The sequence below is a fragment of the Cervus canadensis genome, chromosome 5, assembly GCF_019320065.1.
Source record: "Cervus canadensis isolate Bull #8, Minnesota chromosome 5, ASM1932006v1, whole genome shotgun sequence".
In the NCBI taxonomy this organism is placed as follows: Eukaryota; Metazoa; Chordata; class Mammalia; order Artiodactyla; family Cervidae; genus Cervus; species Cervus canadensis.
The window spans coordinates 14,759,708-14,784,925 of NC_057390.1; the positions used below are offsets into that span (position 1 = coordinate 14,759,708).

Genomic DNA, 25,218 nt, shown 5'->3' on the forward strand with positions numbered 1-25,218 from the left:
AGGTGTGTCCACTGGTCTGTGGGAACTTGTGTAGAATTTGTATCCTCTGTATTACAAGCTGGTCATTTGTTCTACGTTCCAGTCTCCGCTCCCGTGTTTTAGTGTCAGAACGTGCTTGTGCTATATTATGTTTTCACATATCTTCTTCATGAAAGTACATCCACATGTGCTATGCTTGGCAGGCTCAGCATTGACCTTGATATGTGACTGTTTGTGTGGATGGAAAATATATGGCTGCCGTTATGGAGCCACTGTACTGAGGATGGGACGTGGGGTGGCAATGTGATCTAGTAGTTCAGGCTGACCTTGATCATGTTTGGTTTGCCCAATGAGAGGGTGTGGCTTCAAAATTTGAGAAATTGTGTTCAATCTTTATACTTATTTTGAATATCCTTTTCCTAAATGCATGGTGCTTATAGAAAACAGATTGAAGCTCAGAGCTTTTCAAGACCCTCTAATCTTCTACTTTAGTACAATTTAAGAACAGGTCTCGGTAAGGAAACTTAAGGGACAAAAACCCAATTCAAACTCACTATGAGAAGGGATTTGTTGACTTTTATAGCTGGGGAGTCTAGAGGTATTCTGGTCCCAGAGATAGTTGGATTCAGGGCTCAAACAGATCATCAGGTCTTTCTCTCTTTTCCCATTTCTCTGCTTTTCTGCCTGCTTCAGTATCAGAATGTCTGTTGTCAGAAAAGCACCAGATTTTGTTGTCTATAGCCCTCACAGTCTAAGAGGAAGAGAGATCATGTACTGTGGCCAAGACTGAGCCCCCTAACCTTGCTTCACTTCCCTCACCTGGAGGATGGAGAGAGCCATCATTCAGGTACCAAGGGGTTAAATGACTTCATTTAATGCTTGAAATAGTGCCTGCACATAGAAAACCCTCAGTAAATGTTGACTGTTACTATTATCCTCACTTTATTTATTTTTTAAATTTATTTATTTTAGTTGGAGGCTAATTCCCTTACAGTATTGTAGTGGTTTTTGCCATACATTGATATGAATCAGCCATGTGTTCCCATCCTGAATCCCCCTCCCACCTCCCTCCCCATTCCATCCTTCTGGGTCATCCCAGTGCACCAGCCCTGAGCACCCTGTCTCATGCATCAAACCTAGACTGGCGATCTGTTTCATATATGTATTATCCTCACTTTAAAGAGGGTAAGTCTAGGTACAAGAAAATAAAGCTGCCCAGTCCTTCATAGCTCACTGAAAGCAATCGTTACTACCTGGAAGATCTAAAAACATTGGAGTAATGACAGTGCTTCATGTTTAATGTGCTGTGTCCTGCCACTGAGCTGTTCAGAAACCTGAGATAAGAAATGTCTTCCATTCTAGCTCTGTACTTCACCTGTGTTAATAACCACACGTAACATTTGAAAGTTATTAAAAGACATACCAGAACTTGCTCCTGTGACTGTGGCTGTGCTTTAATTTTATTGGAATCATTGTATTTACTACTCTTTGTTCAGAACGGTGTATAGTTACTGCCATTTACTGATCACTCAGATGCCAGGTGCTAGATAATCCTAGGAAGTAGGTGCTACTTATATTTTTCTTGATGAAGATGGTAAAGCACAGAAAATTTAAGTGACTTACCCAAGATCTAATAACTGGACTGGAATTCAAACGAGGTCTGCCTTGGGTTTCAAAGTCCATGCTTTGATTGACCATGTTGCACCCATCTGTGAAAAACTTGGCATCATCTGGAGGAAGGGGGTTGAACCAGCGTAGACAGGAAGAAGTAAACAGAGGCTTTTGTGAGCAAGGCTTGGTGGCAGAACTCAGCATCTCGGGGCCTACAATTTAGGTGAGAGGAGGGGAACATGGAATGCCTATAATATCAGGATGTGGTCCTGTGTGGGAAAAGAATGTGCACATGGGTGAGTGAAACAGGCTTCTGCTAAGGCCAAGAGAGGGTGCTGCCCAGAGAAAGGCTGGTGGGCCGAACCAGGATGTGAGTTTCATAATACTAGATTAATAAAACTAGGTGACGGTTGGTTCATAGAGAAGTGAGGTAATAGAAGGGAGAAGCAATAAAATATTGTTGATAGTAAAAAAAATTTTTTAAATCTAGAAAGTTACAGTTCAATGAAAACTCAAAAATAGCAGAGGAATGTACTAGAGGGGTGAATAATGTACACCCCTCGTCTAAAGGCACTAAATGCTCACTTCAGTCAGATTCCAGCTGGGGCACTCAGGATTCTTGGACAGAATCAGATTGTGTTGGTTGAACTGACACATTGGTTTCCCCCCGGACAGCGCCCTTAAGAGCCTTGTGCAACGTTTCCCAAACTTGCCCGAACATATGAACCACTTGCAAGGTGCTTGTTAAAATATAGCTCTTTAGCCCAGCCCACAGAAATTGAAGGTCCTGTGAGGGTGGTGATTATGGTTGCCTTCGGAAGGGCCTGCTCCTGGCTGAGACCGGCTGTTAATCTTTAGTAGCTCCAGATGTTTTCCTGTCTCATACCCAGGTCCATACTGAACAGAGACTAAAGGGGCATTTATCAAGGCCTGGAGGCCAGCGTTGTGATTTAACAGGGAACTGAGTCCCTGAAGGAACCTTAGAGGTGTGTGTTACTGAGGGCCGCAGACTGGAGCCAGGTTGAGTTCGCTGTGGAACAGGCGCTCTGCATTTGCCTGAGACCGCTCAGGAAAGTAGGTGTAACTGTTATTAGATTTGACTGCTTTAACTTTCTTAGAAAGGATGATACTAGGAATTTAAAACATTCACTTAGGTTTTAATAATAAATATTCTTTGCACTCTTGCCATACTTTCAGACTATAAATAGACTGACTTTTCTCACTGAACTTTTTTTTTTTTCTCTCACTGAACTTTTAAGACAAGATAGTGAAGGAGAACTTCTAAGAACGTCTCCCAGAGAAGTTTTGGGAGAAAGTTGAAAGTGGGCAGGGCCTGGGAAAGGCACGTGAGATGGTGCATCTCCCAGTTCTCAGAGGGTGATTGTGGAGCCCTGAGGCTCCTTCAGGTCACAACTGTCTTCACAGCAACATTGTTGTTGTGTAGTTGCTAAGTCGTGTCTGACTCTTGTGACCCCATGGTCTGTAGCCCACCAAGCTCCTCTGTCCATGGGATTCCCAGGCAAGAATACTGGAGTAGGTTGTCATTTCCTTTTCCAGGGGATTTTGCTGACACAGGGATCGAACCCATGTCTCCTGTTTGGCAAACAGATTCTTTACCACTGGACTGCCTGGGAAGCCCCTTCGCGGCAATACTGAGATACTGTTTTACCTTGTCGCTGTGTTGATACTGAATCAGCAGAAGCAGTGGAGGTCAAACTGTTGGCCCCTTCTCCAGAATCACGGTCGGGACTCCACACTGTGCTGACCGTCCGCCTGTGCCTCATGGCCATGCAGTTGTAACTTAAAAACAAGACCGTTTTGTTTATGATTGTCTTTGATAAAGCAGTCAATATTATTTTATTAAATCTTTACCCTTGACAGTTTGCTTTTAAATATTTTATGTGGTGAACTGGGAGGTACTTACAAAACACTTGGGCTGTGTGAAGTGTAGTGGCTATTCCAAGAAAACCTGAGCAAACTGCTTTTCCCGTTGTTGTTGTTGTTCAGTCACTAAGTCCTGTCCAACTCTGCAACCCCATGAACTGCAGAACACCAGGCTTTCCCTCTCCTTCACTATCTCCCGGAGTTTGCTCAAACTCATGTGCATTGAGTCGGTGATGTCATCCAATCATCTCATCCTCTGTCTTCCCCTTCTCCTCCCGCCTTCGATCTTTCCCAGTATCATGGTCTTTTCCAATGAGTCTGCTCTTTGCATCAGGTGGCCAGAGTATTGGAGCTTCAGCTTCAACATCAGTCCTTTCAGTGAAGAGTCAGGGTTGATTTCCTTTAGGATTGACTGGTTTGATCTCCTTGCTATCCAGGGGACTCTCAAGAGTCTTCTCCAGTACCACAGTCCGAAAGCATCAATTCTTCAGTGCTTAGCCTTGTGGTCCAACTCTCACATCTGTACATAACTCTTTGAAAAACCATAGCTTTGACTATATGGACCTTTGTCAGAAAAGTGATGTCTCTGCTTTTGAATATGCTGTCTAGGTTTGTCATAGCTTTTCTTCCAAGGAGCAAGCATCTTTTAATTTTACGGCTGCAGTCACTGTCCGAAGTGATTTTGGAGTCCAGGAAACTCAAATCTGTCACTATTTCCATTGTTTCCCTATCTATTTGCCATGAAGTGATGGGACCGGATGCTGTGATATTCATTTTTTGATTATGGAGTTTTAAGCCAGCTTTTTCACTCTCCTCTTTCACTTCAAGAGGCTCTTTAGTTCCTCATAGCTTTCTGCCATAAGACTGGTGTCATCTGCATATCTGAGGTTATTGATATTTCTCCAGGTGATATTGATTCCAGCTTGTGCTTCATCCAGCTTGGCATTTCACATGATGTACTCTGCATATGAGTTAAATAAGCAGGGTAACAATATGGAGCTTTTCCCATGGAACACTGTTTTTACTTTGAAGAACCACTGACAGCCTACGGGTATTCAAACTTGGGTATTATGGCCGAAATTTTCTCAAAAATGAATGAAGTGAGCTTATCACTTGTATTTGTTACCAGTGATAACATTTTTTTTTATTTTATTTTATTGGATGCTTTATAAAAAGTCCAAGCACACACATACTGCACCCCCACCAGGAAGGGAGGGGTTCACATTACTTGTTCTTATACCCTCAAGATAAGCCTCTCCCCACAAATATTTGTATCCCAACTATAAAAATGGAGTTGCAAAGGGTATTTATAAAGATATGATATTTTTCTTGCTCTTGTTATAGTACAAACAACTGAAGGTGACTACTGATCCGTGAGAGTAAGAAAGGGGAAAATCACTTGACAAAGGGATGGAATGTCTGTTACCTTAACAAGTAGCTGACTCATCTGCTATTAACAGGCACCTACCCTAAATTACAGCGACCCGGGCACATGAAACTTGAGACAACATGTGTGGGGCCCCTGCTGATTACACTTGCTCCAGAAGGCACGTGATTCCACACCCTTTCTTCGTCACTACAAATTAGAGGAGAACCCAGTACTTAAGATTCTACCCACTGAGGTATTAACTGCCATCAAGATTAGTTATGTCCAAGGAGCATGCAATAGAAATATTTTTAAACCAACATGGTTAAGTGTTAAGATCTTTAGAAATCAAAATACGTATTCACATAATTTTAAACTGAAGTCAAGATAAATCAAATCTTCTGTGGTAATGATTTGAGTGCAAGTGATGCTGGCTTTCTTCACATTCAGTCCTTCACTCAGTTGTTCTTGAACAGGTCTATGCAGCTTTGCAGGAGCGACACGTTGTTCCTGGCATGCTTTATTTCCAGTTCAGACATTTCAATTAGATTCTTCCTAAACGCTGCCACTCTCTTCCGTTTGAAATTGATTAGCTCTTCTTTTGCAGATTCAGAGAGCTGTTCAAACTTCTGGCAGCATTCCTGCTGGTGTGCCTCGGCCAGCTTGACATCTTTGCTCTTTAACCGGGCCTTATCCAGAGCTTTGTTTGAATTCTCATAGTCGATGAGGGCTTTGGTGCGTCGGTATAAGAGATCCTTGGCAGCCTCTATGTTGAGCATGTAGTAGCGCAGGAGCTCCGTCAGCTTCAGGTCTTCATCTGAGGAGACTCGACTCTCCACTTTCCTAAGTTTTTCAAACAGCTCAGCCACCTTCAACAGGTACTTCTTGATGACTGTAGGCTCCTCTAAAGCCAGGCTATGCAAGCAGGCTGCAGTGTGGATATAATCGTCTGCGACACTTTTATGAGATCTGGTCATCCTGTCGGCCTTTGCATAGGAATCCTTGATCCTGTTGTAATAGTTGATGAGGAAAGTCTTCTCTTGCTCAAAAAAGTCATCTACCTCCTTAACTCCTGAAAAAAGAACTTCATCAGCACTTTTCACCACACTTTTAAAAAAGCCACCAAACATCTCTTTGGTATTTTTCCGCCTGACACTTAGATCTTGATCATATTCCAAAAAAACATGGAAGTTGCGATCTTTACTGAGAACAGGGTGAGAAGAGAGCCGTTGAAGAAAGACTTCGTGTGAAGACACAGTCTTCTTGAAGACAGCAAGGTACTCAGCTTCTAGCTCCTGCTTCATCTTGGCAAACTCTTCTTTGGTCATCGACCCTTCACCCTCTCCCAGCTTCTGCATCTTCTCTCGAGGGCCATCGAAGTCGGGCTTGGTGGGCGCTGGCGGGATAATAAGCCCAGCGTAGTCTGTAGTTTCAATAAGAGTGTCATGTAGCCACACAAAGTCTTCATGTTGCCTTGTAACAGAAAACTCTGGGCTCTGAAACGTGGGCAGTGTGGTCTTGGTGTGCACTGTAAGTTTGACTTTATCTCTCTCACTGAGTGCATCAGGTATGTCAATCTGAAGCGAGGGATCAACATTCAGGTCCACTGACACAGATCTCAGCTTGCTGCGGTCCTCCTCCTGCTGCTGCAACACCACGGGAACCGCGGCCATGGCAACGCGGGTCTCCAGCGGGGCCGCCTGGCCTCGCTCCGGGCCATGCGGAAGCCGCCAACCGCAGGGCCGCCCTGGGGACGCGGAAGCCCAAACACTCTGATACCGAGGCGCGTCTCCCAGTGATAACATTTTGAGCTTGAAGAAAAAAAATGAAACTTTTGGAAGTCTTGTATCTTCAGTTATAAACCTGACAGCTTCCCATTGCTTCAATTACTGGGATGGGAGTTTTTATATGAGCTTGCTGATAATATTAGTGCATGTAATTTTTAATATTACATGGAATATGTGGACATTTGCAAATCTTCACATTTTTCCAAAATGACCAGTGCATGACGTGAAAAATCAAACATGGGTTAAAGACCCAGTAAAAGTTCAAGACACAGCCATGAGTGGGTTTGTTTTATGATTTTTTTTAATTTAAACCAGTGGATTTACTATAACAGAGTATTTAATGTAACAGGAAAACTTTCATTGATAGGATTTCAAATTCCACATTGCAGATAACTCTAAGAAGCTCACCACATGTTGAATTTTGATGTAGCATCAAAAAATAATATGCAAAATTAACTTAAAAAGCTATTAAAATACTTCTCCCTTTTCCAACTACCAATCTGTGTGAGGTCAAATTTTCTTCCTAAATTTCAACCAAAACATCGTTTTGCAACAGATTGACTACAGAAGCAGGTATGAGAATCCAGCTATCACTTATTAGGCCAGGCATTGAATAGATTTGCAAAAGTGTAAGTCATTGCCAATTGTTTTTTCTTTTCTTTTTGACGACACCAGTTGGGTTGCAGGATCTAAGTTACCTAACCAGGGATTGAACCCAGGCCCTTGGCAGTGGAAGTGACAAGTCCTAACCACTGGACTACCAGGAGAGTCCCCAGATTTTGCTAAACTTTTCACGATTTTGTTTTTTGGGAAAAAAATAGTTATTTTTCATAAAACATATTATGTAAGTTAATGTAATGGAGTCATTATTTTATTTTAGAATGAGCTTAATATTTAAATTTAACTCAGTTTTAATTTCTAATATGATAAATATTGATACATAATAGCCCACAAAAACAAAAGCTCTTTATAGTCCCTCAGTAATTTATTAGAGTTCAAAGAGGTCCTGACACCGAAAAGATTAACTGCTGAGGTGTGACTAAGGGGAATGCTCCAAGAGCCTTGTCTGCATTTCCTTGAAGACTTCCTCTTTATGTTCTTTAGTCTGGAATCATAAAAAAGACATCCAGGCTCTCCTAGCCCCCATTAGTAGACCCAGTTCCTACCAGCCGACAAAAGAAAGTCTTTGGAACAGGAAGCACAAATCTTGGTCAGATCTCCAGATCTCCTGACCCTGACTCCCTTCTTATGGGATTAGGTGGGGAAAAACCCTGTTTGAGTTTTCAGTATTTTCCAGTGAGAAACAGCTTTTTATTTTCACAGATCTGACCATTTCCACTTAAGTTAGGAGATTATGGTTTTGGTGAAGCTGTCAGTATAGTGTTTGGAATCAGACAGGCCCTGATTCATAGCTTTAAACCTTGGGCACAGGGGCTTCCCTGGTGGTCCATAGGCTAAAACTCAACGCTTCCAATGCAGGGAGCACGGGTTCAGTCTCTGGTCAGGGAAACTAAGATCCTGTATGCTGTGCTGCGCAGCCAAAAAACTAAAACAAAACAACAGCCAGAAAGAAAAAAATTAAACTTTGGGCAAGCCATTTTTTTTAATCTCTCTGAGCTACGGTTCCCTATGCATGAGGTGAAACTGGGTTAACAATAGGTTTAATGATGATGTTGATACTTAGTAGATGTGTTAATAGGTTTTGATTATCATTCTCCTTGTTCCTGTTGGAAGTTTTCTTAGGCTTGTAAGTTTGAGATAGCAGTTAACTTGACCACAACTGTTTGTGAATCACATTGAATGACTGCAGGCTTCTCTCAGAGAGAACTGTTCAACCCAACTGTTGGATATATTTGATTAAGTACAGATTTTTATAATAAATCTCACCCTCCTAGACATATGCATGCATATACAGATTGCACAAAAAAGCAAGGTGATTTGGCATATGATCAATCATACCTTTTAGATTATCAGCTGATTTTGACTTGGCTCTTCAGAGAGCTGATAAGCACTTAGATATCATGTAAGCAAAAAAGAATAGCCTTCAGTGAAAGTGTAGGTCCTTAGCTGTGTTTTTTTGAAGATATGTGTGCCATACTTTTAGATATGAGCACATAAATAAAGTCTAAATCATACCAGACCTTGTTCTGAATTGTCCTTCAGAATTGTCCTAAATCAGTCTCCATGTGCTAATTTTAAAATGTAGTCTTGATTTTCTCTAGTTTTTTTGGAGGGAAGTTCTTTCTCTGGTGGAAATAGAGAGGGACCATCATTGTTTAGTGGGGATTTATTCTTTTATTCCCCATTCTTTAGCAGTGTTTTCTGATCTCTGGTACTGGTTTCTGGAAGACTCAAGAGTTGTTATTATCTGGGGTCAGAGAAACTATGCACAGGCACATTGTCTCACCAGTGAGAGTATAAATGCTTTGAGGTGGAGTTTGGAGAGAAAAAGACATTAAAAGGGAGTCTTAAAACTTGAAAACAGTTTCATATGACAGTTTATGCATCATGAATGAAGTTGTCTTTGGTGTGTCCCAGCAGTTGAACCTGGCTTTTCTGTCACCTGATTCTCTTGTCGCGCCCCCACCCCCCACCAACCTCTCAGTCTAGTTTGAGCTAGACTCTTCCTTACTCTTTTCTCATCATATTTCTTGTTTATTCACATCTCTCTGTCACCCTCCTTGTGTAGAGTCTGCTTGCTTTCAACTCTTAAAGATTGGTTTAGGGTGTATTTGTGTCTCTCTTTCGCTCTCCATTTCTGATGTTACTATCTTTCCTTAAAAACCAACTTCTCGTACCTATTTTAACTTATGACAAAGTGTCCATGACTTTCAGTGTGAAATACATGAAATTTAGAACCTGGAGAGAGAAAATGGCAAGTGAAAGGGAGGACACTGCTTTAGAGGTCATTTACCTCAGTTTCTGGAAATGTGTGAAAGCTTGCAAGGTACCCATTTGTCTCTGAGCTCCTTGTTTCTGTCCACATTCACACACACACATTAACGGTAGAAACTCAGGCTTCCTGTTCAGTCCCAGTCTCCTGGTACTTAGCGTCTTGCCTTTGTCTTTCGGACTACTTGGATATGGTTTGTCCTTGGGGAATAAACCTGATACTTGTGTTGGCTGATGGTACCTGAGACTGACAACCTTATCAAATGCTGGAAATTCAGTAAAATACTCTTCTTAAAATGTTTTAAATTTTTGGCTGTGCTGGGTCTTTGTTGCTGTGCAGACTTTTCTCTGGTTGCAGCAAACCGGGGCTGCTCTCTCGTCGTGGTGCCTGGGCTTGCTATTGCAGTGGCTTCTCTCGTGGAGCAGAGGCTCCAGAGCACACGGGCTTCAGTAATTGCGGCACGTGGCCTCAGTAGTTGTGGTTCCCGCGCTCTGGAGCACAGGCTCAATAGTTGTGACCCTTGGGCTTTGTTGCTCCGTGGCTTGTGGGATCATCTTGTGTGAAGGATAGAACCTGTGTGTCCTGCATTGGCAGGTGAATTCTTCATCACCGAGCCACCAAGGAAGGCCCAAAATACTCTTGATAAAGGCATATGCTCAGAGTGTCTGAAGTGCAAAAGATCATTTAGAAAATCATGTAGTAGATGAGTGCCTTTGTACTTAAATGATTTGACTTGTTGTGGGTAGACCTAGAACAGAATTCAGGCCAGTTCACTTATCTACACTTTTTCCTGTAAAGGACTCCAGTCCATTTGACTGTAATGGAATTATTTCAGAATGAGTCACTATAAATAATCCTGCTCTGAAAAACCTAGAGAAGAACTCTGACTAAGTCCCTGTATTTGTAGTGAGTTAGTAAATAAGAGAGTACTTTGAATTCAGTAGAGGAAATAGACAGCTTAATGTTCTTGGCTTTGTTGGTGGTTGTCATATTTAAGGTAGGAAGAACTATATTCTATGCAGGAGTGAAAATAAGTTAGAATTCTGTTTTTAATCTTTATCATACACATGGTCTATTTGAATTCTTACAAAATGTGGCTCTACTTGTTCAGGAGCTTGTTTGTGATATCAAATTCAAATAAATGTTGGTTCTCTACTCTCTCCAGTGGTCTTTGCTATTTTGGAGAGTATCTGAGAGTAGCAGGCGCACTGTGAGGTCAATTAAAAGTGTCTGAGAGTATCTGAAATACATAATGTGCATGCTGAGTCACTTCAGTTGTGTCTGACTCTTTTGTGACCCCATGGTCTGTAGCCTGCCAGTCTTCTCAGTTCATGGGATTTCCCAGGCAAGAATACTGGAGTGGGTTGCTAGTAAATCTGTTTATTAATAAATTGGAAAGTATTTACTGAGCACTGCTCAATGTGTTTTAGCTAGATTGCCACAAACACATGAGTTTGATTTGAAAATGAAATGTTTTAGATGTGACTAAGACTTCATAAAAGTAAGTGTTGGGATGTTACTTTTGGCATTTAATCATTAAATTGTTGTTGTTCAGTCGCTCAGTTGTGTGTGACACTCTGTGACCCCATGGACTGCAGCACACCAGGCTTCCCTGTCCTGCCCCATCTCCCAGCGCTTGCTCAAAACTCATGTCCATTGAATCGGTGATGCCATCCAACCATCTTGTCCTCTGTGCTTATTAAATAAGCATTATTTATTTTTTCTTTCCAAAGGAAGAAAAAGAATTTGATAAAAAGGAAAATTTGCCCCCCTTAATGAAGTAATTCAGTGAGCCTTTTATTTATATATTGTAACCATATGTACTCAGCCAGAAGTTTTTCTTCTTTTTCCTCCAACTAAATAGCTTTGGGCAGAAGTATGCAACCTTTTTGCTATTAAGTTTCTCTGAAGTAAGGCCAGAAAACTTTAAAAATATTTCGACCAAGATGGTTTTAGGAGTCTGGTTATGACTCAATTTGTTCTGACTGATTTGATAGAATAGCATCTTGGGTTGTCAGAGAAGTGATGTAATGAGTGTTCTCTCATTCGGCAGGATCTTCTTAGGTTAACAAATATATCTTCCACCTCATATAGTATAGAGAACTTCCTATTTTCCCCAGCTGAGGAGCAGTTCCCCTGCTCAGAAACCAGTCTCCTTTTACTGATAATGGGATTTGTTAGATTCTTGTCCTTTTATGAGGAAGTTTGGATTTACTACCTCTTACTTTTTTTTTCCTTTCAATTTTAAAAGCTAATTTCATTAAAACTTAAAAAAATTTCAAGCTTACAGAAAAGTTCTAGATACAGGACCTTTTGTATCCTGAAGTTTTGGAAAGTAAGTTGCCGACACAGTGCTTCACCATTCTCAAATACATGGATGACTCCTTGTCGTTCAGTTGCTCGGTCATGTCCAGGTCTTCTGTGACCCTGTGGACTGCTACACACCAGGCTCCTCTGTCCTTCACTATTTCCCAGAGTTTGCTCAGACTTACGTCCATTGAGTCAATGATGCCATCCAACCATCTTACTATCCTCTGTCGTCCCTTTCCTCCTGCCCTCAATCTTTCCCAGCATCAGGGTCTTTACCAGTGAGTCAGCTCTTCACATCAGGTGGCCAAAGTATTGTAGTTTCAACTTCAGCATCAGCCCCTCCAATGAATATTCAGTACTGATCTCCTTTAGGATTGACTGGTTTGATCTCCTTGCAGTCCAAGGGACTCTCAAGAGTCTTATCAATACCACAGTTCAAAAGCATCAATTCTTTGGTGCTCAGCCTTCTTATGGTCCAACTCTAACATCTATACATGACTATTGGGAAAACAGAAGCTTTGACTAGACAGACCTTTGTTGGCAAAGTAACGTCTCTGCTTTTTAATACACTGTCTAGGTTTGTTATGGTTTTTCTTCCAAGGAACAAGCGTCTTTTAATTTCATGGCTGTAGTCACTGTCCAAAGTGATTTTGAAACCCTCAAAAATAAAGGGCTGTTTTCCATTGTTTCCCCATCTATTTGCCATGAAGTGATGGGACCGGCTGCCATGACCCTAGTTGTTGAATGTTCCTACATAACCATAATATGTACATTAACATTGCCGTATTGTTGCCGTGTAATCTTTGTAAGACAGGCCTGTGAAACCTAGTCAGTTGCCAAAAAGAGAAAATTTGAGTGCTGCATTATGCAGAAAAGGTCATAATAATGCACAGTTGAAAGTGCTCAGTGTAAAACAGAAAACACATGCTTATGTACTAGATGACAAATGAAGAGTCAGGTAAAGATGATCATGGTAATGAGACCACTGTCCGTGTGTTTTCTAGGACTCCAGAGTGTCTGCATTCATTCTGATGCTGGATATGGGAGGTCTTGTGATGTTCATCCTGTGACCACCAGTTAGTGGCAGCCTCTAGCTTTGCATTTGGCCTTGGTCCCCTTTCTTAGAGTCAGCCATCTTTGTCTTGTTGGTCTGCCCTCTGTAGCTCCTGCAGGTCCGGTTATCTAGTACAAAGTGCAGGTCTTTCAGCCCAGCAGAGGCTTTCCTCAGCACATGCAGGTTGAAGTTGTTCACTGGTCTTGCATGAATGAGTGTCCTGCCTTGTGGTTGGTTCTGCTGCTGAAGAGTAAGAGACTTCACCCTCTGTGATCAAATAGACACCCTTTGATTTCATTCCTGAGAAAATAGTCCTAAATGAAATGCTTCATGTAATTTATCTCTGATTTATGTTAGGAAGTGCCATTGTCGCAGTGACAGTATGGTTGTGAAATAGATATGCTAAAAACAGTTCTTAGAAAATAGAAAAAATAAAAAGATGGGTTAATAAGGCTAGTTCTTTAAAAGAACTACCATAGGAAACCTCAGTTTAAAAAATTGTTTTCTTATTAAGTTTTTAATGTACAAATTACATAAATGTTGATTAAAGTCTTTTTTTAGCATTTAAGGAAATTCAAGAAAATATTCACACATCCCAACACCTTATCAAAGTATTCTTTATTGTTTATATGGTTATCTGTAAAACTTTTGCAGCAAAAACCTTGTTTATATTAAAAAGTTATTACTCATATAGATTCTGATTATGATACATGCTCTTAAGGCTCTTGCAGACCAATTTGAAGATAAGACTACGTCTGTATTGGAACGTCTGAAGATTTTCTACTGCTGTCAAGTGCCACCTCATTGGGCTGTTCAGGTATTTTTGTTGTTGTCATTGGGTATGGAAAACACTTCCCTTTTGAAAGATACATGCATTAAAAGAAAATGACTGTAAATTTATGTTGGAGTTTTCAGATGTTTCAGGGAAAAGAAAAAGTATCTAGCTGGGGATTGCCAGTTACTTCAGACTGCTATTTGAATGAAGTGATACTAGACATTTAAAACATTTAATAGAATGTAAACTAGGTTAAATAGAATTCTCGAAATTAAATAATAGAGCCACAGAAGTCTTCATTTTCAAAATAACTTTTTATGTTTAAAAACCCTGTAAGGATTTTCTGCTAAAGAATGAATCTTTTAAGCAAAGTGTTGACAAAAGGTAAAATAAAGCATCTGTTTGGTAGTTGATACTGTGAACTGCCCTTCACTACTTTCCTCTTTGGAATGACATGAGAACTCCTAGTGTAGCGCTTGCCCTGTGGGTTCTCCTGTGTTACAGGAGTCATTCCTCTATTTGGTAAAATTCTATTCACTGAAGACAACTTAGACACCTAGTCTGGCCTCTTAATTTATAATTCTGGTTTCTTAATCCTCGGAAAAAAATGGAGGCCCAGGGCTGTTGTCAATAACTACACTTGTCCAGTGTTGATCACTGAACATGATGTTCATGAGCATCTCTAGTTTCCCAGCTTGCCTCCTTTGCTTTATCTTCATTGGGTTGTAATTATTCCAGAGAATAATAGCCAGCTTTTACTGCTTGTTTATTGTGAAGCACGCATTCTTTTTGCCTTTCACACACATTATCTTATTTTATTGCAACAATTTTGTGAAATAATCCCAAATTACAAATGTGAAAGCTATGGCACAGAGAAGCTAAGTGGAGTCAGATAATGCCAGCCAGAAATTTCTCGATGATATAGTAACCATTGTCATTTTAACCAGCTTCCTGTCATCTCTTGTGGGTTATGCACATAGGTAGTGACTTAGAATTATAAATGCCAACCCACAATTCAGTGACTTAGAATCTTCATAAGATTTCTTAGAGTAGATTATTAGCATATTCGTAAGCTCAGGGTAAACGAGAGGGTCTATTATACATTGGGATTCACTTCATCTATTGAAGACATCTCAATAAGACAGGCACAAAAATTTTTTCACATCATCTCAAAAGGATAGATTCTTCATCAGAAAGGTGTTAACACTTGGAACTTTTTGGCATGTTTTTAACCCTGCTCTGTGAAATTTGTTAAGTGCTTTTGTCTTTGTTCTATGTGGTTTGTGGTGTAGAAACAAATCAAACTCTGAGCTATTATTATGACAAAACATGTCTGTTGAGGGTGTAGCTGTTACTTTCTGAACAGAAACATTCGAAAAATTAAATACTGTTCAAATAGGCTCAGTGTTTATTTTATCTGCTTAGGAAACTGTGGATTTGGGATCTTTGAACAGTTACATAAACATCCTCTTTCATTAAGAAACTGAATCAGTTTTATTTCATTATGGGGAGTAAGCATATCTTTATATGTTATTTTTAAAGATCAGGAAATAACAACACAGTTTATTATAAAACATATTAGTCTTTACTCCTAGTTAGCCATATCAGCTTAGATGCCATAACTTTGTCACTATTAGAAAGATTGAATTCCTTACTATATGAGCATTAAGATTTATTCCAGCTCCCACATGTGATGTTCAGTTTTTGAAAATGTCTAATCACATATTCTAAAATAGCCAAATTCTCCTATATTTCATGGGATACAGAAGAATTGAGCCATTGCTTTTATTTATTTTTGTGTTTATATTTTTATAATATATAATAGATATATATTTATTTTATAATATATATTTATATATAATATAATTTATATATTTTATATTATCTAAAAATATATTTTAATAATATATATAAATGTAATTTCCATTATAAAATGAAATTTTATAGTTTCATTTTACTTACTGAGTTTGTTAGTTCTGCGTGTTCCATGTCTGTTAGCTTCTTAGCTCTTAAATAATGTATTGAATTTTACAACCATAGCTTACTCATGAGTTTTACCTATTTTTTAAACCTTTTTAATATTGTTTTTCTATTCCTGCAGGAATAGAATACACTTATAAAATACACTATTTTTATTTTTGAATATACTTAACCTTCACTCACTTTATCACAATTTGTCCCATTTTATTTGCCAAATACTGGGAAACTAGGTAGCTAATTTTTTTAGAATGTACTTATTAAAATAAATTAGTGTTTTCATTTTCCTCAGTTATATATCCAGAAGTGGAATTACTAGATCATATGGTAGCTCTGTTTTCAGTTTCTTGAGGAACCTTCATATTGTTTTCTATATTGGCTGCACAAATTGACAGTCCGCCAGCACAAGAGTTCTCTTTTCTTCACATTCTCAGCAACATTTATATTTGTCTTTCTTTAAGGGCCACTTTAACAGAGTTTTAAAAATTGACTTATTGGATCTCAGCTTTACCACAGAGATTGTCATGTATAGACTCTCTAGATATTAAAGAAGTACAGATTTTGCCTGTTAAGTTCTGAATTCTTGGGGAAAATTGACATATTGTGTATTTTGAACAGTTCCAGTATGTTTTTCAACATGTAGGAAACATATATGTTTTTTCAGCAGAGGTTGAATTATAGATATTAGGCATTTTTTGCAATAAGCAGATGCTTAAAATGGCAGATTAGATATACCTATAAATGGAACAGGAATCTGTGTGTGAAAATGTGTGAAGGATTGTTCATTATTTTAATTTGATTTTTCTAGCGCCAACTTGCAGGTTTACTCTTTGAGTTGGGATGTACCAGTTCAGCCCTTCAGATATTTGAGAAGCTAGAAATGTGGGAAGATGTTGTCATTTGCTATGAAAGAGCTGGGCAGCATGGGAAGGTATGTAATAGTGAAATTTTATGCACTGGCCAGACCCTTTCATCTTTGAGCAATCATCTTACCTGTTTTGTTTTTTAAGCCACTTTTGCCAACAGTTTGCTTGAATTCCTTTTTTCATCAGAAATCTGTTTAATGGTTTCTCTGATTTCCATTGGAGCAGATTATTTTATGTCTGCATGTGTATTATAAAGGAAAAAAGCAAGGCCCAAAACTGATACAGTGTTTGATGTTTATGAATAAATAATGAAAGCTTTAAAGACATTGCACATTTTCGTCTCTTTCCTTTATTAACTCTCCTTCTGTAGACAACTTCAAAGTGAACTATTAGGAAATATTTTAAGCATCACTAGGTTGCCTGATGATCAGAGGCTGTGGGTCAGAAGCAAGGTTACCTAGGAGGGAGGGCAGCTCGACCTGTAGAAGATCCAAAGGTTATGACAGCCCCTTCCCCCACCCCCCATCTTGGGGCAAAAGAGTTGTCAAGTGTGTAATGCATTTTTAATTCCATCCTTTAAATTGGGTCAAGAGAGAAAATGTTGCAATATTTCCATCTGTTATTAATCTATTGTTTTTCCCTCATAAATGAACAGAATTTTTAAAGGACTGTGCACTGTGTATATCTGTTAAAATGGACACATTGAAATCATTTGTTAATTTTGGACTAAAATTTTAAATGGTAAATTTCTATCATAAGTATGGTACACAGGCAGAGTAAAACCCACAAACTGGATCATTTGTATCTATTGTCAGCCTTTGCTGTCATCCTGAAAAAGAAATAGTGGTACATGTACTCTGTTTGTTAATACCTTTCCTAAGTGTGTAAATTTTAAAATTATAGTAAGTTAGGTTCTTTTCACTAGTCAGTAATAGTGGTGAAAGTCTTTGAATTTTATAGGGTGAAGGAGAGGCTACCATGGAGATAACATTTTATTAAAAAGATTATAGAATTACAGTATTTTCATCCTGGGAAGGGACTCCATAATCATCCATTCCAGTTCCTTCCTTTTCCAGATAAGGAAAGGAGTCTCTAATGATTCAGGTTAGGTCACAGAGCTAGTTATTGATTAATAACTTAATTGACCACATGACATAGTGTTTAAAAGCATAGCCCAGGCTGTGGATTCAAAAGCTAGCCTCGGCACATGCTAACTTTGTGATATTGGGGCAAGTTACTCAGTGCCCCCACCCCAAGCCTCAGCTTCCTCATCTGGAGGCACATAATCTACCTACCCAACAGATTTTCGTGACATAACATATGAAAAGTACATAGAATGGTGCTCTTCCCTCGTACTCTGTGAGTATTTGCTGCTATTACTGATTCTGAGACTCATATATTTTTTTTTCGCATTTTAATATCTTTGAATTTGGGTTGTATCTGCTGCTTGATGGTATCTGTCTTTTGCTGTCAGGTGGCCATTTGGCCAGGTTGAAACTGCTTGTGCTTGTACAAGTTTTAGTTGTAGCTATATTTAGTATCATCATTTCAGTTGAGTGACGTACAGTGTCAGCTCTACATATGTTGGATTTAATTGCCATTTAAAATATCTTTAAAAAGATTCCATTATGATTTGGCATTGAAACAGAAGTGGTAAAGGACCAAAACAGAGTGGAGAGACGTGAATTTAACATTAGTGAGGTAAACATGTGCCATTGGTAAAATAATCACAATTCCACTTACTTTTCTTTAAAAACAGCAACTAAACGCTTTATGGGAGCCAAGAAAGGAAGACACCCCAATGTAGATTAAGCTGTGTTTCATACTAAGATTCGTAAAAGGAAAAAAAATTGCTGTTTATTATATCAAGCAGTGTATTGGAGGCAGGAAAAATTGCCAAATTTTTCTGAGTAGATTTAAAAATATCAAAGCAATGAGAAGCTGATGTGATTCATCCAAGGCATTATGTCATAATGTAATTGAAAACATTTTTTCTTTATTAGTTAAGAGTTAGTCTTAAAATTGATGGCATCTCAAATTTGATGAAATACAGTATCATGTTTCTTCACGGACTTAAGTGTTTGTTTAGTGCCCTTCGACTGGCATACAAGTAGTATCCGGATTTTTGTTTAACAAGGAGGTGAATTATTTCTTGACTCCCAAGATACCATTGATGTAGTTCCCATTGCATCATTCTTCCCATTGGTCAGTGAACAAATAAGTAATAACTGTATATAAAAATATGGAAAATTTTGAAGGAATTAAGAAGTTGGTGAATCCCAAATACCCAAAAGCACACTTTGCTATATTACATTTATTTAGTTATTTTTAGTAAGTATGGAAAGTAGAGATGGCCTTACTGGAGAATAAAAAATGAGTCCATTCCTTTCTGAGAATGTATTTGACTAAGTCCCCCAAATTAGTAGCGGTATTATTATTTTTTAAATATGCATGTAAACTTTGTAAGAAATGTCTTAGAGTAATGATAAATTCCTGTGTTTTACATCACTCTATAAAATGTGTGTATTTTAATTTTTAGGAATGTACAGTTATTAACTTTGTCTCAAGTCTTTTGTGAGTTACAGCCAAACATCCTTCAAAATCTTGATTTTAAAGATTCATTTTAGTTTTTTATTTGCCGTATAAAAGACCCCTTACCTTTTTTTCATGCTGTATTTGCAAATCAGTTTAATTATAGACCCGAAAAAGTTTTGCTTCAAGCTGAAACCAAATGTTTTATTTCTAAAACAGCTGAGATTCTTTTAATATTTGATTGCATACCAGCAGTTGTCATCACATTTGGAATTAACTGGAAGTTTGTAAAATTTTCATCTTTGCCTCTAGTGCTTAATAGATACTTTGTTTTTAAAAGGCAAATTCAGAAAAGTATCTAAGTCTTAATTATTGTTCTCTGGTGCTCATGTTTGTACCCCACTATTAAGATCTCAGACTCTCTAATTTAGAAACTACCTACAGAAATTCTTGTTATTTAATGACCATGGGCAAAATAGCGAAGATTAATTTTGCTTGACCTTGGGGTCAGAACTGGTTCTCATCTGTTAGCATTTAATTTTTTAAAGCTATCTGGCAGACCTAATGCAGTTTCTCCAAACTTTTCTATGATAGAATTTTTATTTTGTTGAGCAAATTGAGTCTATAAATGAAGAGAGAAAGACTGAATGGGTGTTAAGTTGCCTGGAGAAGGCAGTGTGGCAGGAGGTGGAGAGATTTAGGTTGGAACCTCTAGTATTTTCTCTTGTTTCTTAGGAAAGAAGGCTTACCTGAGCGGCATAGCCTTATCTTTTATTATGCTATATTAGCAGATGATTGTGGCCATTAGACTTTAAAATTTTTCCCCTTTAACTTGCCAAGCAAATCTTTTATTTCTAAAACAGCTGAGATTTTTTTTTTAACATTTAGTTTGGGGTGTTTTTTTTTTTTTTTCTTCTAAGGTAGTTTCTTTATGTGATTTAAGAGAGTTCCCACGTGTTGTTTTCTTACACTGAAGTCAGAGCAAGCTTCCTAAAAGGCATGATCCTAAATGACGTGATCTAATCATGTCATTCTGACTGTAGGAACTTGGCTGTGTTCTTAGGATTAATTCAGAGCTCTTACTGGAATGATCTTCACTTCATGATCTGACTCCTGTTGACATTGCTGATGCTTGTGTCCCTCCTCTATCACCTCTGCCTTGTCCCCCCTTTGTACTCACTCACCCAGGTTGTGTCCAGAGTTCTGGCAGGGCTGAACTACTTGGAATTGTTGATTTTGCAGCATTGTTTGACCTCAGAACCTTCACACATGCTGTTGTCTGTCTGGAACTTGTCCTCTGTCAGCTAACTCCTTATTCCTCAGACTTCTTGGTGATTGCTTCCTCCAAGGAGCTTTCCCTGAAATCTCCCTCGGAGATCTGGTGATGTTCTCCTGTGTGCGCCTCGAATACCCAGCACTATTCTCATCGTCCCTTGTATTGACTTAGCTCACCTGCTCGACTGTAAGCAGTTTAAGAACCAGACTTGTGTCTATTTTATTTATAGCACAGGCCTGGCACCTTGGGGGAACTCACTTATATTTGCTGAATGAAGGATTAGTAGGTGTTCATAGAATAGTTATTGCATTGAAGCAGATCTTCACGTGGTCACTCTTTATGGACCCTACATGTGGTGAAAGAAACTTCTCCAAGCCCCGCTGTATAGTCTCTCTCCAAAAACTTATTGTGAGATCTCTCTGGTCTTGTTTTAACCTCTTAATTTTAAGGAATAGAAATAGAAGAACTTTTATTTTTGCTCCATAGATGCTAAGGTACTGTGAGCATGCTGTCATTATGTAATGCAGTTTTAGAGCCTCTTATGTACTACATCCCTTATAGAATTATTTTGTCCTTGTCATTCAATATTTGTAACAACCTACAAAGTATGAGTTGTTTTTTGCCATTTTACTTATTAACCTCAGTAAGTGGCAGATTTTGGAATCCAAGCTCAAACCTGCCTTTCCTCTAAAGCCCATACTCCTTCCCCAACACCTACCCACCCCCATCCTTGTTAATCCTTTAAAATTTGATGGTCAATTTATAAGTTAAAACCTGTTGTGTTCACTTGAATGAGGAAAACAGAACACTCACTGAAATTATCACTTGGTGATATGAATAGGAGTTGATCAGCTAATCAGATAACAAGACCTGTTTTTAATTATTCTGTTTTATCTTGGACCTGGGATATTTATGTTGGCAGCTCTCCTTTGAAGAATCAAGCCAGACTGTGGTGCAGTCACACACTTAAACGTCCAGAGCAATTAGTGAACAGTTGGCTGTCAGTGAGTGAGTAGGACTGGGCATCACCCCAGAGAAGAGGGGAGCAAGCAACCGAAGTGAGTTGAAGTGTCTTGTAATTTTCACTTCTCAGTTGCCACTCACAGAACAAGAATGCAGGCTAGGGAGAAAGTGCCTTTCTGATAGAAGGATTGTGTGGGAAGCCATAAGAGTCCAAGGTTCCATGGTGCTCTTTTAGTCCTGCCTTGTCATCCTTATTCCCTGCGTCACGGGCAGTGGAGCTCCTTTTCAGAGGTCCAGCTCCCTTTTCTTGAGAACCAGCCTCTACTGTAGTGAAAATTAGAAACCATTTTGCTTTGTGCTTCAGAGAAAAGACTGAGTTAGACTATGCCCAGAGTTGTTTGAGCACAACATACACAACACAAGTACATTTTTAAAAACCTGAAGCTATTATCAGGTGGCCAGATCTGACTAATAGTATGTCCTTATATTCTTAGCCTGCCTTTTTTTGTTTGTTTGTTTGGTCCCTTTGGAGCAGAATTCTAGTCGTTAAGCCTAATTCTGTCATTCCTGTCCTCAGAGGCACTTGTTATGATTAGTACCATCTCTGGGTCGAGAGCTCATTTCCCCACCTTGGCTGTTTTGTCAGAAGAGCTTCCTGGAGTTGCTGGTTTCCCAGTACCCCTGCCAATACACTGACCAGATGCAGTGTCAGATGAGGGCCACTCTTATCACATGTTAGAGTTTTTAATTCCTTCCGCTCATTCACAAAATCAAGGCACAAATCACAGCCAAGAAGGGTAGTTTGTTTGGATAATTCCTTCTGACTCAAGTATGGATAATTTTCTTGAAAGGTTTTCTCTTTTGATCAGAGACTGAACTGAACTTTCACCCATATTCTTTTTTTTAATTAATTAATTTATTTTAATTGGAGGCTAATTACTTTACAATATTGTAGTGGTTTTTGCCATACATTGACATGAATCAGCCATGGGTATACATGTGTTCCCCATCCTGAACCGATCCCATCCCTCAGGGTCATCCCAGTGCACCAGCCCTGGGCACCCTGTCTCATGCATCGAACCTAGGCTGGTGTTTCACATATGATAATATACATTGTTTTAATGCTATTCTCTCAAATTATCCCACCCTTGCCTTCTCCCACAGAATCCAAAAGACTGTTCTTTACATCTGTGTCTCTTTTGATGTCTTGCATTTAGGGCCATTGTTACCATCTTTCTAAATTCCGTATATATGCATTAGTATACTGTATTGGTGCTTTTCTTTCTGACTTACTTCACTCTATATGATTAACTCCAGTTTCATCCACCTGATTAGAGCTGATTCAAATGCATTCTTTTTAATGGCTGAGTAATATTCCATTGTGTATATGTACCATAGTTTTCTTATCCATTTGTCTGCTGATGGGCATCTAGGTTGCTTCCATGTCCTGGCTATTGTAAATGGTGCTGCTATGAACGTTGGGGTACACATGTCTCTTTCAATTCTGGTTTCCTTGGTGTGTATGCCCAGCAGTGGGATTGCTGGGTCATATGGCAGTTCTGTTTCCAGTTTTTTAAGGAATCTCCACACTGTTCTCCATAGCGGCTGTACTAGTTTGCATTCCCACCAACAGTGTAAGAGGGTTCCCTTTTCTCCACACCCTCTCCAGCATTTATTGTTTGTAGACTTTTGGATAGCAGCCATTCTGACTGGCATGAGATGGTACCTCATTGTGGTTTTGATTTGCATTTCTCTCATAATGAGTGATGTTAAGCATCTTTTCATGTGCTTGTTAGCCATCTGTATATCTTCTTTGGAGAAATGTCTGTTTAGTTCTTTGGCCCATTTTTTGATTGGGTCACTTATTTTTCTGGAATTGAGCTGCATGAGCTGCTTGTATATTTTTGAGATTAATTCTTTGTCACTTGCTTTGTTTGCTATTATTTTCTCCCATCCTGAAGGCTGTCTTTTCACCTTACTTATAGTTTCCTACATTGTGCAAAAGCTTTTAAGTTTAATTAGGTCCCATTTGTTTATTTTTGCTTTTATTTCCATTACTCTGGGAGGTGGGCCATAGAGGATCCTGCTGTGATTTATGTCAGAGAGTGTTTTACCTATGTTTTCCTTTAGGAATTTTATAGTTTCTGGTCTTACATTTAGACCTTTAATCCATTTTGAGTTTATTTTTGTGTATGGTGTTAGAAAGTGTTCTAGTTTCATTCTTTTACAAGTGGTTGACCAGTTTTCCCAGCACCACTTGTTAAAGAGGTTGTCTTTTTTCCATTGTATATCCTTGCCTCCTTCGTCAAAGATAAGGTGTCCATAGGTGCGTGGATTTATCTTTGGGCTTTCTATTTTGTTCCATTGATCTATGTTTCTATCTTTGTGCCAGTACCATACTGTCTTAATGACTGCAGCTTTGTAGTATAGTCTGAAGTCAGGCAGGTTGATTCTTCCAGTTCCATTCTTCTTTCTCAAGATCACTTTGGCTATTTGAGGTTTTTTGTATTTCCATACAAATTGTGAAATTATTTGTTCTAGTTCTGTGAAAAATACCATTGGTAGCTTGATAGGGATTGCATTGAATCTAGAGATTGCTTTGGGTAGTATACTCATTTTCACTGTATTGATTCTTCTGATCCATGAACACAGTATATTTCTCCATCTGTTTGTGTCCTCTTTGATTTCTTTCATCAGTGTTTTATAGTTTTCTATATAGAGGTCTTTTGTTTCTTTAGGTAGATTTATTCCTAAGTATTTTAATCTTTTTGTTGCAATGGTGAATGGAATTGTTTCCTTAATTTCTATTTTCTCATTGTTAGTGTATAGGAATGCAAAGGATTTCTGTGTGTTAATTTTATATCCTGCAACTTTACTATATTCATTGATTTAGCTCTAGTAATTTTCTGGTGGAGTCTTTAGGGTTTTGTATGTAGAGGATCATGTCATCTGCAAACAGTGAGAGTTTTACTTCTTCTTTTCCAATCTGGATTCCTTTTATTTCTTTTTCTTCTCTGATTGCTATGGCTAAAACTTCCAAAATTATGTTGAATAGTAGGAGTGAGAGTGGGCACCCTTGTCTTGTTCCTGATTTAAGGGGAAATGCTTTCAATTTTTCACCATTGAGGATAATGTTTGTTATGGGTTTATCATATATGGCTTTTATTATGTTGCGGTATGTTCCCTCTGTGCCTGTTTTCTGGAGGGTTTTGATTTCCGTGCTTGTGATAGGTCTGTTAAGATTTTCTGTTTCTTCCTGGTTCAGTTTGGAAAGTTATACTTTTCTAAGAATTTGTCCATTTCTTCCAAGTTGTCCATTTTATTGACATATAGTTGCTGATAGTAGTCTCTTATGATCCTTTGTATTTCTGTGTTGTCTGTTGTGATTTCTCCATTTTCATTTCTAATTCTATTGATTTGATTCTTCTCCCTTTTTTTCTTGATGAGTCTGACTAATGGTTTGTCTATTTTATTTATCTTCTCAAAGAACCAGCTTTTAAGCTTTGTTGATTTTTGATATGGTCTCCTTTGTTTCTTTTTCATTTATTTCTGCCCTAATTTTTATGATTTCTTTCCTTCTACTACCCCTGGGGTTCTTCATTTCTTCTTTTTTTAGTTGCTTTAGGTGTAGAGTTAGGTTATTTATTTGATTTTTCTCTTGTTTCTTGAGGTAAGCTTACATTGCTGTGAACCTTCCCCTTAGCACTGCTTTTACTGAATCCCATAGGTTTTGGGTTGTTGTGTTTTCATCTTCATTCATTTCTATGCATATTTTGACTTCTTTTTTGATTTATTCTGTGATTTGTTGTTTATTCAGAAGCGTGTTGTTTAGCCTTCATATGTTTGTATTTTTAATAGTTTTTTTCCTGTAGTTGACATCTAATCTTACTGCATTGTGATCAGAAAAGATGCTTGGAATGATTTCAGTTTTTTTTAATTTACCAA

General features: G+C 38.6%; 2 protein-coding genes across 2 annotated transcripts in view; one reads left to right on the top strand and one right to left on the bottom strand.

Moving 5' to 3' along the window:
* TTC27 (tetratricopeptide repeat domain 27) overlaps positions 1 to 25,218 on the top strand; it is a 164,454-nt gene that overhangs the window by 69,829 nt on the left and 69,407 nt on the right. Inside the window, exons 11-12 of the mRNA XM_043468286.1 lie at positions 13,606 to 13,701; positions 16,445 to 16,567. Coding sequence (XP_043324221.1) covers positions 13,606 to 13,701; positions 16,445 to 16,567 — 219 coding nt within the window. The remainder of the gene's footprint in view (positions 1 to 13,605; positions 13,702 to 16,444; positions 16,568 to 25,218) is intronic.
* Positions 4,622 to 6,538, bottom strand: LOC122441549 (sorting nexin-5-like). Its single transcript, XM_043468287.1, has one exon. It carries the CDS (start codon positions 6,511 to 6,513, stop codon positions 5,299 to 5,301), a length of 1,215 nt encoding a protein of 404 aa, XP_043324222.1. The 5' UTR covers positions 6,514 to 6,538; the 3' UTR covers positions 4,622 to 5,298.

Coding starts and splice junctions, on each gene's coding strand:
- LOC122441549 (XM_043468287.1), bottom strand. CDS start 6,513: ATGGCCGCGGTTCCCGTGGTGTTGCAGCAGCAGGAGGAGGACCGCAGC.